This window comes from Colossoma macropomum, unplaced genomic scaffold, assembly GCF_904425465.1.
Source record: "Colossoma macropomum unplaced genomic scaffold, Colossoma_macropomum, whole genome shotgun sequence".
Taxonomy (NCBI): Eukaryota; Metazoa; Chordata; class Actinopteri; order Characiformes; family Serrasalmidae; genus Colossoma; species Colossoma macropomum.
The window spans coordinates 27,071,346-27,092,251 of NW_023494805.1; the positions used below are offsets into that span (position 1 = coordinate 27,071,346).

General features: G+C 38.7%; 1 protein-coding gene across 1 annotated transcript in view; it reads right to left on the bottom strand.

Moving 5' to 3' along the window:
* dnah2 (dynein, axonemal, heavy chain 2) overlaps window positions 1-20,906 on the bottom strand; it is a 211,978-nt gene that overhangs the window by 867 nt on the left and 190,205 nt on the right. The window contains exons 80-87 of the mRNA XM_036596629.1: window positions 18,319-18,510; window positions 16,570-16,754; window positions 14,637-14,871; window positions 12,731-12,882; window positions 12,503-12,617; window positions 7,494-7,670; window positions 2,516-2,590; window positions 97-247 (exon numbers count right to left, since the gene is read on the bottom strand). Of these exons, the coding sequence (XP_036452522.1) occupies window positions 97-247; window positions 2,516-2,590; window positions 7,494-7,670; window positions 12,503-12,617; window positions 12,731-12,882; window positions 14,637-14,871; window positions 16,570-16,754; window positions 18,319-18,510 (1,282 nt within the window). The remainder of the gene's footprint in view (window positions 1-96; window positions 248-2,515; window positions 2,591-7,493; window positions 7,671-12,502; window positions 12,618-12,730; window positions 12,883-14,636; window positions 14,872-16,569; window positions 16,755-18,318; window positions 18,511-20,906) is intronic.

Sequence of the window (20,906 nt, forward strand, 5' to 3'; positions counted from 1 at the left end):
CTGTTTTATGGTGTGATGATTATACTACTTTTGTATTCTGAACATTGAATCAGAACATTCCTAGAGTTGTGTGTGTGTGTGTGTGTGTGTACATACTCTTGGCCACTTTCTTGCGGTTCTCTACAGGTCTGAAGTGGATGGTGGGCATAGGGCAGACCAGTTGCATGGGCTCTGCCTCCACCAGACATGAGTTCTTCTTATCCCATCCAGCTCCTTCTAAATACAGTCCCCGAACAAACACGCCATCCTGCAGGACAGAGATGTATAATACATGCCTCTACAAATGAAATATGCAGTGTTACATGTACAGTGTTCCAGCAAAAAATGTAATAAATGACAACATTCAGGTACATCATGAACAATCTCGGTATGTATAATAAAAGATTATGGAGTGGGGACTATGTTGTTGAGCTGTTCCACGTGTCTCAGAGGTGGTATCAAGAGCAACCTATGGTTTATGTCATTTACTCTATACTGATAGCTGGAGCTCAAAGTGGCTCAAGGTGATACAGCGGTAAAGAAGAGGATCAGGAAACACATTTCAACCTCTTGTGATACGTGCATCACTGCATTTAAAAGCTGCTCCTTTTGATCTCGTAATATCTGCAAATCTGCTCTTTTAAGCCAATATTTGGCTAGAATATCTTACCCTGCTAACCGATTGACAAAAACATGTTAAAATAATCGTTACAACCAGCTAAATTCAATAGTAAACAACCATTCATAGTTTTACGAGTCACATCCATGCAAGTTCTTTGTATGAGAGCATCTATATACAATTCAACAAATGCCACCAAAATACAAAATAATCACTATTAGTGACAACAATATGGAATACAACAATACTTAAACAAGGTAAAAAGAGTTCTGTGACATGATGTGTAAATGATTTTAATGTACTAACTGATCATCTTAGCACAAAATTATTATGCATTTCAGCTAGAATTCTGGCTTCAATTATCTGTACAACTGAGAGGGAGGAGGCTGAAGTTCATGTGCTCAGCTGCAGAAAAAAAAGTGACGCATACAGACATGCATCACATTACCCACAACATTCAAATGAATATGGAGCAGTAAAATAGTCCCAGATGAGTCATAAGATTACACACATTCTGTAATTTATCAGGCTCTGCTATAACAAATAAAAGCCCAACTGTGTCACATTAGCAAAATATCCAATGTTTATGAAAGCAATTTTTTCACCTCCCCAAGGAGGTCATTCTTGCAGCCGTAGAAGCAAGAATTTCACAAACAAACTACACTGTTAAAACTTCAAGAATGCTATAAATGTATGAAAATCAAAGCTGCCTCTAGTTTAGACATTCAAAGACACAGTAACACATCTTAACTGACTCCACAGGATTAATGCATGTCTAGAGCTTGAATAAAATTTTAAACAATGAAACAGGGAACTTCTTTGGTTTAAGCTCTCTGTTGTTGAATTACGCTTGAGCTTTGGATCACTGTCAATTTGCAGGAACCAAAGTTTTAGAGGACAGTCAGACAACCTCACATTCTGCCACAGAATGCCCTGATACAATGTGGAATTCATTGGTCCCACACCATTATGTACCCTCCACCATGCTTCACAGCTAGAATGAGAGTTTATTGATCTCCCAAGACCTCCACTCTTGTTCAGTGTTTTTCTTATGGTAGGCTAGAACTCATGAACACAGATGTTTAATCAAGTACTAGAGTCGCCTGTTGTCACCCCAGGCTTGTTTACTGATTCTGATGCATGTCCTTGCACTGATCTTTGCAGCATGCCTACTACAAGGAAATGTACAGAATTTATTCTATTTGTACATCTTCAATTGGATGCTTTCCTCAAAATAAAGATTCACTGAAGACAGGTCCTCTGAAATCTCTTTCGATCAAGCCGTTCAAGCACTTGAACAGAATATGCAGTTACCAAAATTTTGTCCTTCTTTATAATGCAAGGCAGCTCACATCCATAGAAGAAATGACGTTACTTCATGATATCTCAAAACATCTTTATGCTAGACGTCAAAGACCATAAACTGTTTAAACCATTTGTGCTTGTTAAAGATATGACCATGTAAAATGTTGTGAGTGTTGTTTGTCTTGATTTGTTCTTATGAGGATGATGAAAACTGGATCACATTTTAGGAGCCATTAATGCAGAAATCCAGAAAATTCCAAAGGGGTTCAACTATTTTCTCACTCTGAACCCATGTTTGCTCTCCTGTCAGATACTAGTAATTATACTAAGACTAGCATATAGTCTTTTGCCAGTGATATACCCCAGTTTTGGATTAATCAAACAATTTAGTGCAAGTCTGCACACAACCTGATTTAAGAACTGTCATTATTTTATTAAAAATTATAAAAATCTGAGGGAATACTTAAAACCTCTGTTATACTAAAAGAAAGCAATTGAAAGCAGTATTAGTGTTGTAAAATTACAAAACACACTTCCCATCCTGGAGACTAATTAGCTTAGTAGAGGATATGGTTGAGTCCTGATGGAATGATATTATCGTTGGTTACTCACCTTGGGAGGGAAAAGCAGGTTGCCGTCATCTACTGTAGAAACAATAAACTCCCAAGAAAGTGTGTCCACAGACACCTGCAGAACACAGAGTGATTTGTCATTCTCACTGATGCTTTCAGATTCGTGTCAGTGTCCTAAGTGTTTGAAGCCTTCTTTGATGTCTGCTCTTCTTGAGCACTTCTTGCTTGTCATTCCTTTTTTCCAGCTAACAGTAATATTTTCCAGTTTTAAACTTTTTTTTTCACAGGGCATTAGGGGTCAAACGGGTTGTGATTCAAGTAGATCCATGTTGAGTGCTTATGTGCATATACGTATACATGTTTGTAGACATGTGTATGCATTTATGTAGGTGAATGCGTGTATGTATTTGCGAGTGTAAGTATGTGGGTATAACCATGTATTGTGTGCATTTGTTTGTGTATGTACAGATATAGAAAAGTCTGGGCAAACCTTGCCAAATTACATATTTAGTTTATTTAGATTTTTGAAGTGAAAAGAAGTAAAAACCTCTGCATTAACCTGTTTTAAAAATTACTTTTTTCTGTAAATGTCAATGTATAATTACTTTATGTTTAATTAACTTAAATAGAAAATATAAACTGAAGCATGTGTTTGGACACCCTACTATGTCAGTACTTTGTAACAACCCCTTTGGCAGATATCAAAGCTTGCACATACGTTTATGTAGCCAGATAAAAGTCTTTCTATTTATGGTTTGGGAAAGTTTACTCACTCTTCCTCATAGAATGCTTCTAGTTCTGCAATATTCTTGGGCCATTTCGCATGCAGGGCATGTTTAAAATCTATGAGGGCCATTCTAAAAGCTTCAGCTTGCATTTCTTGATGTAGTTAATGGTGATTTTTGAGATATGTTTTAACAGTTGGCAAAGTGTTCTTTTTCAATGCTGCTCTTTTTCCGCCAAACATACCATCAGTGATTGGGGCTAATTTTAATTTCATCACTCCACAGCACTTGTTTCCAAAATGCCTCTGGCTTATCTAGATGTTGATTTGCATACTTTAGACATTGATTTCTGTGATGAAGTCACAAGCAAGGTTTCCATCTGATCTCTCTACCAAGCAGTTCATGTTTCTGCAAGCAATTCTGCACAGTAGAACAGTGCACCACCAATCATGTATAGGGTAAACCTTCCTGCAGGCCCTTTGATGTCATACGGAGGGTTTACTTTGCCTTTCTGGCCAACACAAGATTTGAAGAGGAAGAGAATTTATTATGCTCTGGAATTGTCATTGGCTTACTATTCCTAATCACAACCTTGACCTGCCTAACCGGTCCTAATGAGTCAATAAAGGCCTAAAAATCAAATTAAGTCCTGAGACTTTACAAGACTTTCTTTAGACCTTTTCCAGTTAATCAAATATAAAGTGACTGTGCATTATCATTCACAGTAAATCTGGATTTTTTACAATACTTTGCTGCAGAGGCAAAAATGTAATTTGCCCAGGGGTGTCCAAACCTTTGCTTATAGCTGTAAGTCTATTAATGTAAATTTAAAAAAAATAAAAATAAAAAAAATAAAGTAAGAGATGAGCTATTGGTTAAATTGTATTTGTCCATTTTTGAGTATTCTTATATATTACACATTTTTTTAAATTGCAAGGTATTGTTTGTAAAACTTCACCACAGTCAATTCTATTTATATCCAACTCGCCCTTAAGCAAGCAAAGAAGATTATTCTGGATTCTCATCCAGCTTATCGTCTTTTTTGATTGCTTCCTTCTGGGAGGTGCTACAGGTCTTTGAAAACTAAGGCAATCCATTTCAGGAACAGCTTTTTTCCTACTGCGATAAGGTTATTAAACTCTTCAGATTAGCATACATCATTATGGTTTGCTTATTAGATTGTCTGGTTCTTGTAATAACCCATCTGTGAATTTGCTGCATGATTATACATCTTTGTTATTCCTATGCTGTATCTTACATTGTGTATACACTGTGTATTGTACTTATGTGTGTTATGTATTGTATGTCTATTGTGATTTGTCAGCAGTTGTATTGCAATCCGCTGCACCAAAAACATCTGTGGTCATGCGCATAGCATTGCTATCAGATCAAAACCTCACTCCATTTTTTTTTTCATTTGAAAACTCCATCTGCCCTTTATGTTGTACAAAAATTTCAAGACAAATGGAGAAATTGAAATACTCTAATACATTACTTGGAAAAAATGCACATGTGCACAGACAGACCTCAGAGGGAGCCTGAGCCCCTCCTTTTTCTCCTCAGACTGTATCCTTCTTGGTCATGTGGTATAATAATTGTGCTTCTTCAAGATCTGTTTCAACTAAACAAAGCTAGTGGACTGGCTCAAGTTCCATGAGCCTGATCACTCTTGGGAGCCCCCCTCTGGAGATTTCCCCTCAGTAACTCCAACATCCACAGTGCTGGAAATCCTGGTGATAAAGCACCAATGTTGTCCCTGTAATGCTGCGCTATGTAAGTTTTGGGAATTTGGGGACTGCTCTGGTAATTGCACGCTATGGGCAATCGTTCACCAATCATTCACCAATCGTTTTAAGAAGAAATTTCTTCTTAAAACCCACTTATGCAGTTTTTACAAAGATTTTGACATTCACAAATGTTTTCTTATTTGGGGTTTGTTCTTATGTAACAACAGAATCTACACACACTCAAGAGCACAAAGGTGTGAACAGTTCTGCGGTTTAATAACACATCATGAATCTGATCATGAGACTTTTTCTTAGGAGCTTTAAGAAACAGATTTAAGAAAACACTTAGGAAAATATCGGTGAATGAGCCCCAGTGTGTGGAAGAACATTTGATGATTCTCTGAGGATGTAAGAGAATCATCTACTATTTTCATCTTCTCTTCATCAGTATAATGTTGATTTTGCATTTGAGACCTTAACTCAACTAACCCCGGGCTTAATACATACTAAGGCTTATTATTTAGTAACTACAGGGACACCAGTGAAAATGGTTGAGCTATTCTTGGGTTATGGAACTGTATAATAAAACTTTGGGCCTGCCTAACCTTAAAAGGTTAAGGTGTTAATATTGCGCCAGACCTTCTTTTTGTGTCTGTGCGTTTGATGTTAGTATGTAAATATGTACAATGTGGTCTGAAAAACTCTTTAAAAGGCAATTTGCAGCATTGCACACACACACACACACACACACACACATACATACACACACATACACACACACACATTTTAATTTTTTGTTTCCATCCTGAAATCAGTAATGCCATTTCTTTGAACATTAAAAAAATTTTACATAGTGCCTTGACACTCTATACTGTGGTTTAACCATGTCGGCAGTAAGGGTCACTAACAACCTACTAAACCAAGGTTCAGTTGTTGTAAACTTTGAGTTGTTGTTATAACTCACTGGTTCATCATCCATGCTCAGGCAGTAATGCTAAAATTTCTTGGGAAATTTTCTCTGAAACAGGATTAGATTGTCTCTCTTCATCAGAGTGCTGTAAATTATATTAGGCTTAATTCATGTTCAGGTTACCCTTTTTTCTCTTGAGTCCCTGCATAAGCCTGCGAGTTACATTAACTTACAATAAAATTTAAAAATGTTTTTGCTTCTCCTGAAAAGTCACCATTTTGCTCTGACAGATGTGAGTGAGTGTGTATGGATGCATATGTGTAAATGTGAATACTTGTATGTATGTATGTATACATTGGGGTGGGAATCTCTAGGCACCTTACAATTCGATTATGATTCAGAGGGCTGCGATGCGATTATAAAACGATTATCAGTGCATCTTGATACAGGATTTCTTTTTTCTCTCTGTGTGAGGACTTGGTAGTTTTAAGGCAAAGTATTTGTAATGATCCATAATGAATTTACTTCCAATATCTTTTATTAATAAATCAAATGGAAGTGATGTGGCAAGTGAACTGGAAGGCTCTCATTCACTGTTCTTGTTTGAGACGCTGCTGCCACTCATCTGCGATAAAATGCGCAGTTACGGTGAAATAAGATCCAGTGGCAATGGATGACCACGCAGCGAGTTACAGCCGTCCTACCCATTTTTAGTGACTTTATATCTTGGTTCTGGTCTCGTTGTAGAGAAAGGGGTGGGGGGGATCGCTGTGTCAGTAAAATATCTTCGGGACGTGTGCAACACAGCGCGAAAGCCCTGTTTCGCAACGACTGAGAATTGCCGTGCACACTGCAGGTCACATAGCAACGATGCGTTATTCGCATTTATAAGCAACGCAGTCGGTTTCCTGGTACGTTAAATCTGCAACGAGAGACTGTCAAACAGTAAAAAGTCGCAAAGATGAAGTCGCTTCTCTTCCGAACTTTCTCGTTCCACCTTAAATGGTGCCGCATTTACATTCGGCGCCTCAGTCAGAATTTAAGGTGGAACGGGAAAATTCGAACAAGAAGCTGGAGAATGAGAAGCGACTTCAGCCTCGTAAGACAGCCGAATGTTGAGAGACATTTTACAAGAAACTGCTCTAGTTTTGAGGAAAAGTTTTCTGGCGGAGATGGGAGGAAAGCGGCTGTAGGCGAAGCTTAAAGCAGAGCAAAGTAGATCTGCGCTCTCGTTTATATTGTTTAGCCTATACTAGGACATTAATACATACTGAAACATGCTGGACAGTAAATGTTGCGGCTCCCAAGGTGGTTTGATTTTTGTTGAAGGGTCAAAACAGCTCTTCTGAACATTTGGGTTGTGACTCCTGACCTAACCGGGCTTTTAATGCAGAGGGAGCCGGTCGGATTTCTCACTCATCCAGTAGTGTTTTTATTATGTGCCGCCACAGACTGTCCGGGCGCTGCACTTACCCACTTCCAAGTTCCGCCTTTTGCGTTCCGTCAACATTACGTTATAAATTAAATATTTAGAAAATCGATTTTTGACATTTGTGAATCGATTCAGAATCGTTCACGTCCGCAACGCGATGCATCTAAGAATTGATTTTTTCCCGCACCCCTAGTATACATGTATGCATATGTGTTGGTGCTCACATTGTGCTGCCGTGCAGAGGACTGTAGCACGGCTGTGAGGAAGCCTGTGGGAAAGGTGAAGCCAGAGAGCCAGAAGAGCACTGGAGGGTGTGCCGTCTCTGCCCAGCGTGCAAACTGCTCCACCCGCTGGCACAGGTCTCTTGTCCATGATGCCAAGGGCTTCAGAGACGGGTATGCCTAAAGGGTGGGGAGAAAGACAGAGAAAGAGGAGAGAGAGAGAGAGAAAGAAAGAGAGAGAGAGATGTATGATGATGAGCTAGGCTTACACAGGTGGTTGACTGCCAACCTTGTTACAGTTATTCATTTCATGTGACATTATGCTGTTCAAAGCCCTGCTGTGCTTGCCAAGGGCAGAGCAGTGGAGTATTTCAGGGTCTGGCATGAGCTTCATTAAAATTAGTGCAATACAGAGGCTCTTGAAGCCTTTGATCTAGATACTATGTAATATAGTGACATTTAAAGAAATAATGCAATAAAATAAATGAAAGCCATTCAGTGCATGTCGGTATTGTTTCCTGAGGGTTGTGAAATGAAGAAGCATTTCACTGTTTACCTTATTTTTTTGATGTTCAAAGGCCAAACGTTTTAATTTGATTAAAAACCTAAAATGAGACTGGTAATTGTTCAGCACATTTAGCATCTCCAAAGCTGAAGCTGCTGTGTAGTTCTGTGAAACGTACAACTGATTAAGTTTAATTTAGACCAATTTATGAATAAAACAAACTTTTATTTTACAAGAATAAATATACACCATAATCCATGTTGTTTTCCTACTGCTGTTTCCCTTTTTTTGAGTAACACACGACAGATCGAGCTGAATGTGAAGACCAATGAAAAACATACACCTGAAGACATTTTGAATGTAAGCAACACCTAGGTTCTGCATCACAAAAAAATAAAGACTGCCTACACTTTATATGTAATCAGCTTAACTGCAAATGTGTAAAAGGGATACGCCTTCACATTCGCAGCATCAGTGTGATTTATATTGACCACTGAAGCTAAAGAAGGAAAGGCGAATGGTATTGAACACCATGTCTCACTACCACTCAAACATTACAAAGTGCAGAAAAGGGGACAAGATAAGAAGAAAAAAGGATGGGGGCAAAGAGTGTACAGACGAAATGAAAGCCATGCATCTTAGCAGGGATGTTAGTGTCATGAGAATGAAGGAGAGAATGAAAGAGAAGAACTGTGTGGTCTGTGTTTCCTGTTTGTGCTACTATCAGATCAAAGTTAAGGCCATAGATGGAGGAGACTGAGAGAAAGAGAGAGAGACAGGGAGAAAAAGGAAGAGAGAGTAATGAGTGAACACAGAGCAGACAGGGAGCTGCAGCATGAGCTGAAGTTATAATGAAGAGAAAAAGAGAGGAGAGAGAGATTTTCTCTAAGTAATAGTCTTTGTGCTCTCTTACTAACAGATATGTTTGTTCTGCTTATTACAGAACAGTATCAAAATAATGAATAGTCATATTACTATATCACTGTTGTTGGAGTTTGTATCTCCAAAATAGTAACTTTACAGGAAAACAGGAAACAACATACTTTATACCTACAACAACTCACTCAAAAATGTGGTGGTGTCCCAGTCTTGTGGGTGGGTGCGGTCTGTGGTTGCATCTCAAACTGCATCTACTAAACTAAATAGCCTATTAGTACATCACCAAGCCTACTGTTTCTACTGCTTTGAAAAAAAAAGAAACATTTTCCTTTAGTTTCTGTAAACTTCAGCATTAATTCCTGTGAAAATAAGGCAGCTTGCTTAAATTTGGCAACCCCATTGATAACGACCTCACTGACCAAGCTGTCTGTCTGAACAGTGCTATCTTGCCATAAAGAGGGCAGCAGTGTGCCGATGATAGATGAGTGGAATATTTGAACAGAGAAACAGTCTGTGTTCGTTTGTCCATGTAAGGCAGTGTGCATAAGCGCTCTGAAGAGTCTAAGTGTGTGTGTGCATAAGAGAGAGAGTGTGGGTGAATACGTGAGAGAGAGAAAGGGGGAGAGGAAGAAGGATAAAGCCATCCTCTGATCCTCAGCACTGCAGTGCACTGGCCTCTACTCTAGCAGCGTGACCTTCTAGCACTCCACCATTCATTTACTCCACTCCAGCTCCTCTCCACTAAGCATAGGGCACTGCCCTCACAGCTTAGCGCACCACACTCTCCACACAATGATTTATTACAGCCACTGTGTGTGCCCGCATGATGCATTGAGTTTCAGAGGATCTGTAGAAGAGCAGTCCGTATGTATGCGCATGCGGGCATTTTGGTGCCCACAGCATGTGCTAGCTACACATAGTGGAGTCCAAAACAGACCACTAGAGAAAATGCTTCTATTTTGCATTATCTGTTAATTTATTATAACATTTTTTCAATTATAAAAGATATTACCAGCATCACAATTTGAGCAAAAAGTAAAATCTTTAAAAATATATATATATATATGAATTGCAGAATTCTTCAGTATTTCTTAGAATGTTCCTTTTTTTGCTTTAATAACACTACACACTCAAGCTTGAGTAAATTTGTGTAAACAAGTTTGAGAGCCTCTGGACTGGACTACACCAGTTTTGTTTATACTTACATTTGTGCGTAAAGTCTTTATTAAGTCCTTAGTTTAGACTAGTTAGTTTTAAATTATCCCTTTACTAAGCTTGGTTGCACCACAAATCCTTAAGTCATATCTTAACTAGCAACAACTAACTAATGTGTACATTGCTGTAACTTGACAATTCCATATTCAGAACCAATTTATAAACACACCAACACAGAAATGTCGATGGTAGCTTGACTTTTTCTATGAAAAAATAAAAATAAAATGGAATACTTGTAGCCATTGACTGTTAATTCTATAATATTTATATTTTTTTATATAGAATATAATAATGTAACCTTGAGACAGCCAAATATATAGCTTTTTAATCATTGTTTCTGCCTAACTGACACAACTCATTTTTATTTAGTAATGTGTAAACCTGAACACAGTAAACATGTTATAACCAGCCAACCAGCCACTTCTGTTACAACCAACCAGTGTTTGAACTTATGTACAGCTAATGCAACCTGCCCCTGGTGAGTAGCTCAAATCCACCGCCAGAGTCATCTGAACACAAGCTTTAATGGAAAAGATCAAACAAATCTCATCTTTTTGTACAAAGACCTTAACATGGTCAATGTCACAAATTGAATAGTGTCAGCATTTTGAACAGTGCAGAATCCTGAATAGTTTTTCATTTAACTTGTCAATTTTCTTTCTTTTTAAGTTATTAAATTTCATTTTGTTTATTCCCAGGTTTGAATAAAAAAGCCCAGATTTTCAACGTGGTCTCAGACTTTTAGAAACCATTATGTTCGCAAAAAACATTGATTCATTTTTATTCAATCTATTAATCTCTTATCTTTTGTTATTAAATAATTAATAAATATTCAGCTTATATTTGAAATAAAAACCAATTAAAAAGTTCATAAATACCTAATGTTTCTTCTGAAATAAAGGGTATTAATAGGGAGCTTATTCTGCCTTTGCTGGAGTAAGAGCTTCTACTGTTCTGGGAAGGACGCCACTCCAACTCAACCCAAAGGTATTGGATGGAGCGCCATCACTCCAGGGAATGCAGTTCCACTGCCCCACAGCCCAATGCTGGGAGGCTTTATGTCCCTTTAGCCCAGAGTTTTTCATCTCTGGGCCGCAGACCACAAGTGTGTGGTGAAACACCCTCTAGTGGCCCGTAGGCCCAGACTGGGGGAGAGGCAGGGCCAGTAACAGCACTTTGAAATAAATGAAAAAAATGATTGTCTTAACAATAAATAAGCTTGATAAACAATTTAAATATTAATTGAGATGTACAAATAAAAACAGTAGTAAGCTAATTAAACATTGTCAGTCTGAGACCACGCAGCTGCTGGTATGCAACGTGGAGAGTTAACTAGCTCTTTCATACCTACTTGTTCGGTGTGGGCCTATCAAACTTTTTCTTTAGTTCAGTCCATTCTGACCGTTTTGTGGACATTTCACTCATCAATCATATCATTCCTGCAGCATGGTCAGGCAAGCCACAGTAGAGAAATTTTGTTTCGTATCATATTTACTCATTATCAAGTACTCATAGTTAATGATGAAGGTCCTAGGCTTGTTAAAAATTCACAATGTAGGCTCATAAAAATGCTGTAATTAATGATTATGTCTGAAAATGCCTGGAGAATACTAATACAGAAACCACTACAAACATTCAAAATGCTATGATAGATACAAGTAGTAGATACTACTGGCTATTAAAAGACAAAATCAGTCAAAGATAAAATTCTCTTTTGCCACCAGACGAAAATGAAGTTGTGCCTCGTTGTAAAAGATGCGGACTACTGCTCTACAAAAACTGTTTTTATGGCAGCTTTACGTCTATATTCCAATCACTTCAAGTGTTGTGTTAAAATGCACAATACATATTAAAAGATAAAATATTCTTCATATACAGCACTGTAATAAACAACAAATCGGCTCACAATATTTCCAAAACAGCACCAGTCATATGAAGTAATATTCAGAGGCATTTCCTCTAACAATCTGCTGACAGTCTAAAATGAAATCTTACTAGAAGCAGTCACCAAAACGTGCCATCCTAACAGAGTGATTTGTTTGTCTAAAAATGTTGTATTTTTATTTCAAATTAAATGACAAACTAGATGTTCAAAGCCATTTCAACAATAATATGTGACTGATGAGCAAAAAGTACACTTTTTCTTTAACTCTTAGAAGTATACTGTTACTGCTGTCACTTTTAAAAATATAATTACATTATGAAATAACATATTCCACAGCTAGTTACATAATGATTTACCTTCAACCTTTAGAAGTGCAGAATGTTACTGTCAATTTGCTATACTATTGAAATGTAATTACATAATTAATTTATTCCTTATTTAATGACATTTACTTTCAATTTACATTCTGCTAACTCACACCTCCAAAAGCTATACAAGATATGGTGCAATATTTTAATAGTGTCCTACCTTTTCCCAGAGTGGAGGAACACGAGCGTCATGGATGCACTGAAATGTCTCCTCCAGACTGCTGGACATCACTACTAGACCTTTAATGCCCTTCTCCAACTCTATGAGAGATGTCCTGTTTGCACATGCAGGCACAGATACATACTCTTATCAGTTACATAGATAATGTGTATAACACAGTATGTGTATCACATCAAACAATCAGTCCTCACTCTCAGACATACAGACCTGATGGTGTGCAGCAGAGTGTTGTATCTCTGTATCTCCTGCAACAGGACTACATTAAGAGGTGAGGGGTCGTCCTGCAGGAGCTTCCGCGTGCCCTCATAGTCCACCTGCACTGGGATCTTCTGACGCACATCAGCAGAGAGTTCTAACACCTACATGCACACAGCTATATATTACTGCTGTTCAGTTGACACGATATTCAGTGCAATCTTCCATACCAAACTGGGCACACAAAGTTTTTTTAAAGCCCTTAAAGGTGAATTATGCAGATTGCTTTGCATAATTTCAGCATAGTTAAATTGTTAAGATATAAACGTCTCGGTATGAAAGTCACTCAGAATTGTAGGATGTGAAGCACACCTTCTAGAGAAACTTAGAGTCAGAACTGTTCACAATGGTGCTGAGAGGAACCAGATGTCAGATGCATTAAAAGCTACATTACAGAAAGTCATCACACGAAATGGTTACAAATATGCAACATGCTGATGTTTGATCTGTTGCTGTACTGCAGTTTTGAGTTTTTGGTCTAAAACAAATGTAATTTAAATAAATACATGCCAAGTAAAGGTCAATAAGTAATTAATAAATAAATAGGTGTTGTAAGGCAAAATATTACTAAAAGCATACTTATTCGTATTTATCACTATTTTACGTAGGGATGCACAATGATATCAGAATCACATCAGTATCTGTAAATATTTCCTTACAAAAACTATATATTGGTATCGAACAAATATTTAGATTTGACCGTAATTTCAAACTGATATTTGATGATTAAAATTATCTAAAAGAGCTAATTCTTTAGGCGACACTGAGCTACTGTCAAAAATCTCTCCATTTTATTAATTTTACTGTATTTTTAAGCCAATACAAATTACTATTGTATTTCTCTGGAATGCTATTCCAGGTGGATTTAGTCCCATTTTATTATGGATAAAGAGATATGTACACAAAAAATACTGGATAGTGGATAATGGCTTTTGTTACTGTGCCTTCAAGAATGATATATGTAAATGAGCTCTGTTCTGATTGATTACCCTGTGTTCTGACTTGTTCAGAAAGCATTCCAGGTGAAAAAAAACTTGTGTGAATAGGTGGAGCCAAACTGCTGTAAGCTGAACAAGTGGATTTATCGAGACAGAGCACCACATACATTAATTTAGCTACTCAGTTAAGCTGTCTAGACTCTAGCTATGATGTGCTCTAGGTTACCTCACTTGCTAGCTACCAAAATACTTGATCTTAATAATTGCAGGGACTAAATGGCTTATGACTAAATGGATGATAGCAAGCTGACAGGTTCATATATATTTGATTCAGTGATACAGAACAAGGAGCATATTGATAATATTAGTGCTAATAATTAGCAGCCTAATAGTAGGCTGTAGACTTGAGCATTTTGATCACAACATTAGCTAATGTTAGCTACCTACATGACTAGCTTAGCCTACCTGGTGATCGGTCAGGCAATGGTACAAGTCAAAAAAGTGACTGCTGGTACTGTGGGGTCATTTTTCCACACTGATTTTGGGATTGAAAAGGGACACTGATATCTGCCCCTTTCTTCAGGTGAAAGTGTCTTGAAATGGGCTAGTTTTGGCATTTTATGTTAAAGCTGTATTAACTGTATGAAATGGGAGCAAATGACATGTTTAATAATGGTTACATACTACATCAAACTCTTTTATTTCAAAAAAGTAAAGAAAATTGATATGGGCCCTTTAAGGCTGACTACCCAGTAACTCCAATGAATGACTCAGTAACTTTTATAAAACTAATATGTAAGTTTTTCAGTTACTGGATAATAAGCTTTAATAAGTGGGGAAATGTAAGTAAGAGAATGCAAGTGAGGACCCACCAACAGGTCCTTAGAGTTTATGGGCTTAGTTATAAAACACACACACACCTTGTCCTCACGGCTGGGTCCTGTCCCCATAGCTGCGGTGCTGGTTACTTGGGGCTGGAGGGAGAGGAGTGTGTCAAAAAGTGTGCGTGTTTCGGAGATTTGGCTGGCGATGTCTGCGTTGGGGTGCTGCCCAAAAACCTCCGGGTGTTCCACTGCTGGCAGCAGGCTGATATACTCACGATATGCAGTCTGAGGCCCATCGCGAGGGATGTAATAGGTAGGCAGAGAGGACAGTCTAGAGGGCATTACACACAAACACACACATACACAAGATTTAGAATTAAATTATGCTTACACCGGAACAGTACATCTCATAAAACTGCAGTAAAAGAGTAAGGTCATCTTTAGTGTAAGTCAAATGAATATCATCTGTTCGATTTCTGCATTCTTACATCATCCTTGACTTTATGAACCATCTTCTCAGTAGTTTATCTTCCACTGAAGACCAGCACAAAAGAAATTCACGCTAGCCCTATTTTACCTAACGATAAGCTGGTGACATGTTCAGAGGCAACGTACCTTTTAACTCATTAAAATCTGCTCCAAGTGTAGGTGGGATGCATGGCTCAGCATAGTAAAGTATCAGTATTTCTGTCTGCTTCCATGTTTCCTATCACTACATAAATGAAGCAGGATGCTGCACATGTTTAGAATGGAAAATGGATCATTATATCTATTAATGTAATATGACAGATACCATAATGTCTGGTGTCATGACTTTAAATTACCACATGATATACATTGCAATAACATCAATCAATGTAGGATCTGTCATGACAATTACCGGCAATTATAAAATAACACTGTTATATTAATGGATATAATCTGTCATAACTATTCATTACAGCACATAACATCTTCCATGACATGTTTATGGCACGGTTATGTCAATATTATGCAGCAGAGTTAAAGCAAAGTGTTGCCAAAATAATATTAACCAATAACATCGTGTTTTCACTCCTCCTCCAACCACCCCCACCAGCCAGCAAAGAGACCCTCCTTAATACCATGTCTCACTCTGAAATACATCATGGTACATTATGTACTTTATTGGTCTTCCAAGGGAAATTTGTCGTATCCATTTCCTAACTAAGCTCTGTCTGGGAGAAGCACAGCTTCCTCAGCAGAGCAGAGCAGCGCCACCTGGGGAAGCAAAATGAGTTCTGATTTTCAGTTAACGTTGACTTTGGAATAGAAAAGTAGATACACAGAAGTAGCCACTTTTTTTTCCTTGAACTCAGCAAGCAATCCAAAAGCTTCTTTTACCATACCTAATATTACATGCAGTGTACTTTTTAAACTCACCACATGGGTGAGCTGTTGTTCTTTGCTGTATATGAGCAGCTGAGCTGAATACTCAAGATCAGTGTTTCCCAGTCCGGAGTACCCCTGCACTGCACATTTTAGTGTTTTCTTGCTCCAACATGCTTAACCCAATTCATTAACTAATTCAAGAGGCTAAGGCTGATGTGTTACAGCAAAGGAAACACTGAAATGTGCAGTGCAGGGGAACTCAATGACCAGGTTTGGAAAAATGGATGCAGGAACACTTGTGGAGTCTTTCCAACAACATGACATTGTGTCCTTAAGGATGTGCATTTGTGTTTACAATGAGAAAATGACAGATAACACTTAATGAAAGGCTTAAATAGACCAGAAAATGGGAAGGAACGGGAAAACGTGTGAGTGCATGTTTAAGAGTCCATTTGAGCGTATGTGTGTGAGTATATGTCTGTATTTCTAGTTGTGTCCACAGGGTGGGGTTCTTGCTCTTCAGCTTGGCTCAACCGAGTGTCTTCACTATTAGAAAGGGGTGAAGGTTATTGCCGTGTGACAAATGTTAATGCTTTTTGTTTGCGTGTGCGCATCCACACAAGAATGTGTGTGTGTGTGTGTGCGTGTGTGTGTGTGTGTGTGTATGTGTAAAACTCACCTAAAGAAAGGAGTGTTGACAGCGCCCTCACAGAAATAATCATTGATGTATGTAGTGAGGAGGCGGCGGTCCCAGTCATCTGTAACATGACCTCCGTAGTTGACCCTGGCGATGAGGTACTTCAGAGCATCCCAGGGGACCTCCTCATACTCATCCAAATACAGACTCATTAAGTTCTCACTCACCTGGGGGGAGAGAGCAGAGCGAGGGACAAGAGAGAGAGGGAGGGAAAAAAGAGGGAGAGGGAGGAAAGGAGAGAGAAAGGGAAGGAGAGGGAGGGAGAGGGAGGGAAAGAGAAGAGAGATGCAAGATACAGTACGTATACGAGCTTATCTGAGATGTGACGCTGCTGGCATGATTGAACTTTGACTGTGCGTCATCAGCTAGAAGCTCTTACCTACACTGTGAGATCACTGTGAATCAGGGACACTTAACTCTTTACTGATCAGAAAATTCTACAATAGCAAGATTGTTCAAAAATCTCTTTTACTCTTTCTATGCAGGTACACCATGGGTCGATTTCCCAGACAGGGATTAAGCCTAGTATTCTACATGGAGAAAGGAAAATGTAGTCCAGGACTAGGCTTAATCCCTGTCTGGGAAACTGATTCTATACATCCAGAAATATCCTGGATATAATATAAACAGCCCTTTCTAATTAGAGAATTCAGCTACTTTAAGGTGCACCCATTGCCGTGTTCAATTGTGCACAAACAGCTTATACAATCGCTATGGATAAGCATTGCCAATAGAATGGGATGCTCTGGAGCAGCAGCACATGAGCCTAAAGCCACCATGCTCAATGTCTAGCATTTGCTAGAGGTGTATAAACCATCCCAGCATTGGGCTGTGGGGCTGTGGAGCTGTGGAACTGCATTCTCTGGAGCAATGGACCTCCATTCAATAGCTTTATGACGAGTTAAAGAGCCGTTTGTGAGCTACAGGGCAATGTAATCAGATGTTGGTGATAACTGACATGTAAGCTGATGACAATGCTTCATAAGTATGTAATAACTGTGCTGGGAAAGAGAACTAGGGAAGACTAATTTAAATTTACACAGTATGCTGAATAATATTACATAAAATGCATGTGATGTTTTATTCCCTTTAATTGTTAAAACAATGGATTATTATAAGGCCCTGGTATGCCGTTAGGCTATGGAAAATTCTCTACTGTCTCCTGGGGATTTCCCAGAGTGTGACAAACCATCTCAGCCTTTTCCTTGCATCTTAAGTGTTCTGATGGTTCAGATGAGAATATAATACTTCATGGTTACCCATGAATATATATATATAGCTGAAGTCCAAACCAACTCCACTATTATGATTTTGTATTTTTGAAGTTTTTTCTAAAATGTACAGTATGTGGACATGGCTTAGGAAAGCACTCATTTACTCACATGTAGCACTCAACAGTTGTCTAAAATAAGCATCGCCATGAACCAACACCAGCAAGAGCTCATATTTGTAGAAAGGCTTTTCAAACAAGGGGGGGGCATAAAATCAATATAATTATAATATGTATACATAATATAATTTACCCCTAGTTTGTGATCCTGAGCAAATCACGCAACATCAGTATTTGACCTTACTAATACTCCTGTGGCTAGTGTAAACCCTTCTCAGAAAAGTAGAGGCTGTTACTGCAGCAAAAGTGGGAACAAACTCTATTAATATCCTGGATTTCAGAAGAAACGCTGGATGAGCAGATGTATACCACCTTTTGGACATTTAGTCTTATATATCTACCTCAAAGTCAGAGTCATTGAAACTGTAGACAATGTTCCAGCCAAGCTGGAGGAACTTCTTGCGCTCGAGCAGGATGCTGTGGAAGAAGCAGAGGGCGAAGAGCAGCTTGCGGTAGATGACTGGCTTTGTGCAGCGTGAGAACTGTGACTCTGTCACCAGCTGGTACAGACGTTTCATATTCGACTTCACCCCCTGCAAGAAGGGACAGGAAAAGTGTGTCACTTTTGGCATTATAGAAATCAGTGCGGCATGTAGCAACAGGTCTTTTTACTTCTATTGAATTCTGTGATCAATAAGTGCAAAAAAAGACTTTTAGCATTTTTTTAAAGGCCAAACATCTGACAGAAAAACATAAATCCAATGGGTCAATAAGGAAAGTCCATTTTCTGTGTGTGTAGGTGGCTGTAGAAAAGAAAAGGGTGCACATGTGTATGAGCGTACTTGTGAGTGTTTTTGTGTGTGTTTGTGCACAGAAAATCTGATTTTCGTTACTGAGCATCAGTAATACACATACTGCAAGAATTCTAAAGCTCTGCTTACTTGTATCTTGTGGTCTAATTAAATGTATTATTCTTTTAATTCGTAACTTTTATTTCACTGTTTTATTGTTTAATAGTTTTAGTAATTCTCATTTTGATCCCTTTGTCTCTTTGTTTTTTATTATACTCTGCTTCATTGCAAATGATGATTCTCCCTCTACTAATTCAGAGTTTCAAGGAAAATTCCAGCTTTTTTCAATATAATCTCCATCTGCTGCATCAACAATTTTGTCACATTTTCCTGTACTTAGACAAGAAGTGAACATTCTTCCCCCTGGAAAACCAGTTCCATCTCTGCAAGAGCAAATTATACAGATTTACAGCCTTATTTACAAACACCTTTCACTGAAGAATTCATGAAAGTGTTCCTCAAAAATACATCCTTCGCATAAATGTTTACTGATGGAATTCAGAAACTGCCCAATATCTTCATTTATAGACGTGATTTGAGTACTGGGAAATGCTTTAAAATTGCCGTCCATGGTAATTGTAAACTGCAGTCAGACAGACAGAGATTAGGTTAAAAAAGGCTCATTTCCCATTCTATTCATTCTTTTAAATGTTGTAACGATTGGGGAGTTGAGGCAGGATATGTGCAAGAATTGGCTTTATTTGGGGCAATCCAACACCCATAGTCATCAGAGTAGGCAGGGTTCAACACACAGGCAGGTAGGTACACACAAGCTGATTACAGGATCAGAAAACCAGACAAGAAAACAGGTGTAAAAATACCAAAAAGACTAGAAACAACCAGAAAACTCAAGGAAAAGGAAACCTACTTAGAAATGCACAGAAATTCAGCAAGACTTTGCAAAGAGGAAACCAAACAAAGCTTTATACATTCACAGGAGATACAGAACAAGCTGTAGGTGATAAAGTGGGCGGTGCCAGTACAGAAATGGAGTAAGCCAATATACAAGACAGGTGCTGACTCTCCAGAGGGAGGAGCCAGGGTAGAGGTGGAGCTGGAGTGTGCCACGCAGAATGGAGGAGCCCATGTACTGTCTCCACACATGCTGCACACCCCGTGACAGAAGTCAACATGAATCGGCAAACACATTTTTCTTCCTTAACATGACATATGAATGAAAAAGGATATTTGGGTGCGAAATAATTATGGGTGGGACATGATTTTATCCTCTGGGATTTGAGTGGATCATGAAAAGCAGGAGTCAGACACACTACAGTCAATCGTAAAATACTACTCGCCTACTGCAACACGTCTGGCTCCTGCACTGGAAGAGGAGAATGACATTCTGGTAGTACAGGAGGCATCAGATGAGGAGGGAGGACAAATACATGATATTATTGGCTAATATAATTTTTCCCCACCCATTGTACATGATAACATAATAGGCCCTTTTCACATTTCCGCATTCTTTCTGCTGGAAGAAGTCGTTGCAGGGTAACGCTGCTTCCACTACAGCAATTACAACAGCAACAATGATGAGTTGAGCTGTACAGCTTACTCAAGTATTAGAAGCTTGAAGCTTTGCTTGAAGCAAAAACAGCCTTATCCCAGTTTCAATGGTTTGTCAGCTGACAAGATAAAAACGAGTTTGTGCAATTAATAAAAGAATTAACATTGATATACGGAGTAAAAGAACCTCTGTTTCTGCATTTCACTGCTGCTGACCAATGTTACACCGGATGCAGGTCGTGCTTTAAAGTTGCTGTTACAGCCACTATTCAGAGGAACAGTTCACTTTCTCCCTCAAAAATGATCAGCAACTGAGAGAGCGAGTGCTCGGCGGGGAGTAGATGTTCGTTCACTGGAGCCGGTGGTTCCACCTTAAATGGAGCCTGAGCCGCCAGAATGTGAGTGCTGCACCATTTAAGGTAGAACGGGAAAATCTGAACACAAAGCTGACTTCAGCCTCGTGATTTTTTTAGTGTTTGACAGTTTCTTGTTGCAGATTAAACGTATCAGGAAACCAGTTGAGTGCTTATAAATGCAAACAAGAAACCATCGACAGTGGCACTATGGACCCTGAAGACCTGGCGCACCCCCCCCCTGCTGGACATGTTTAGCTTTTTGCTGCTTTAACT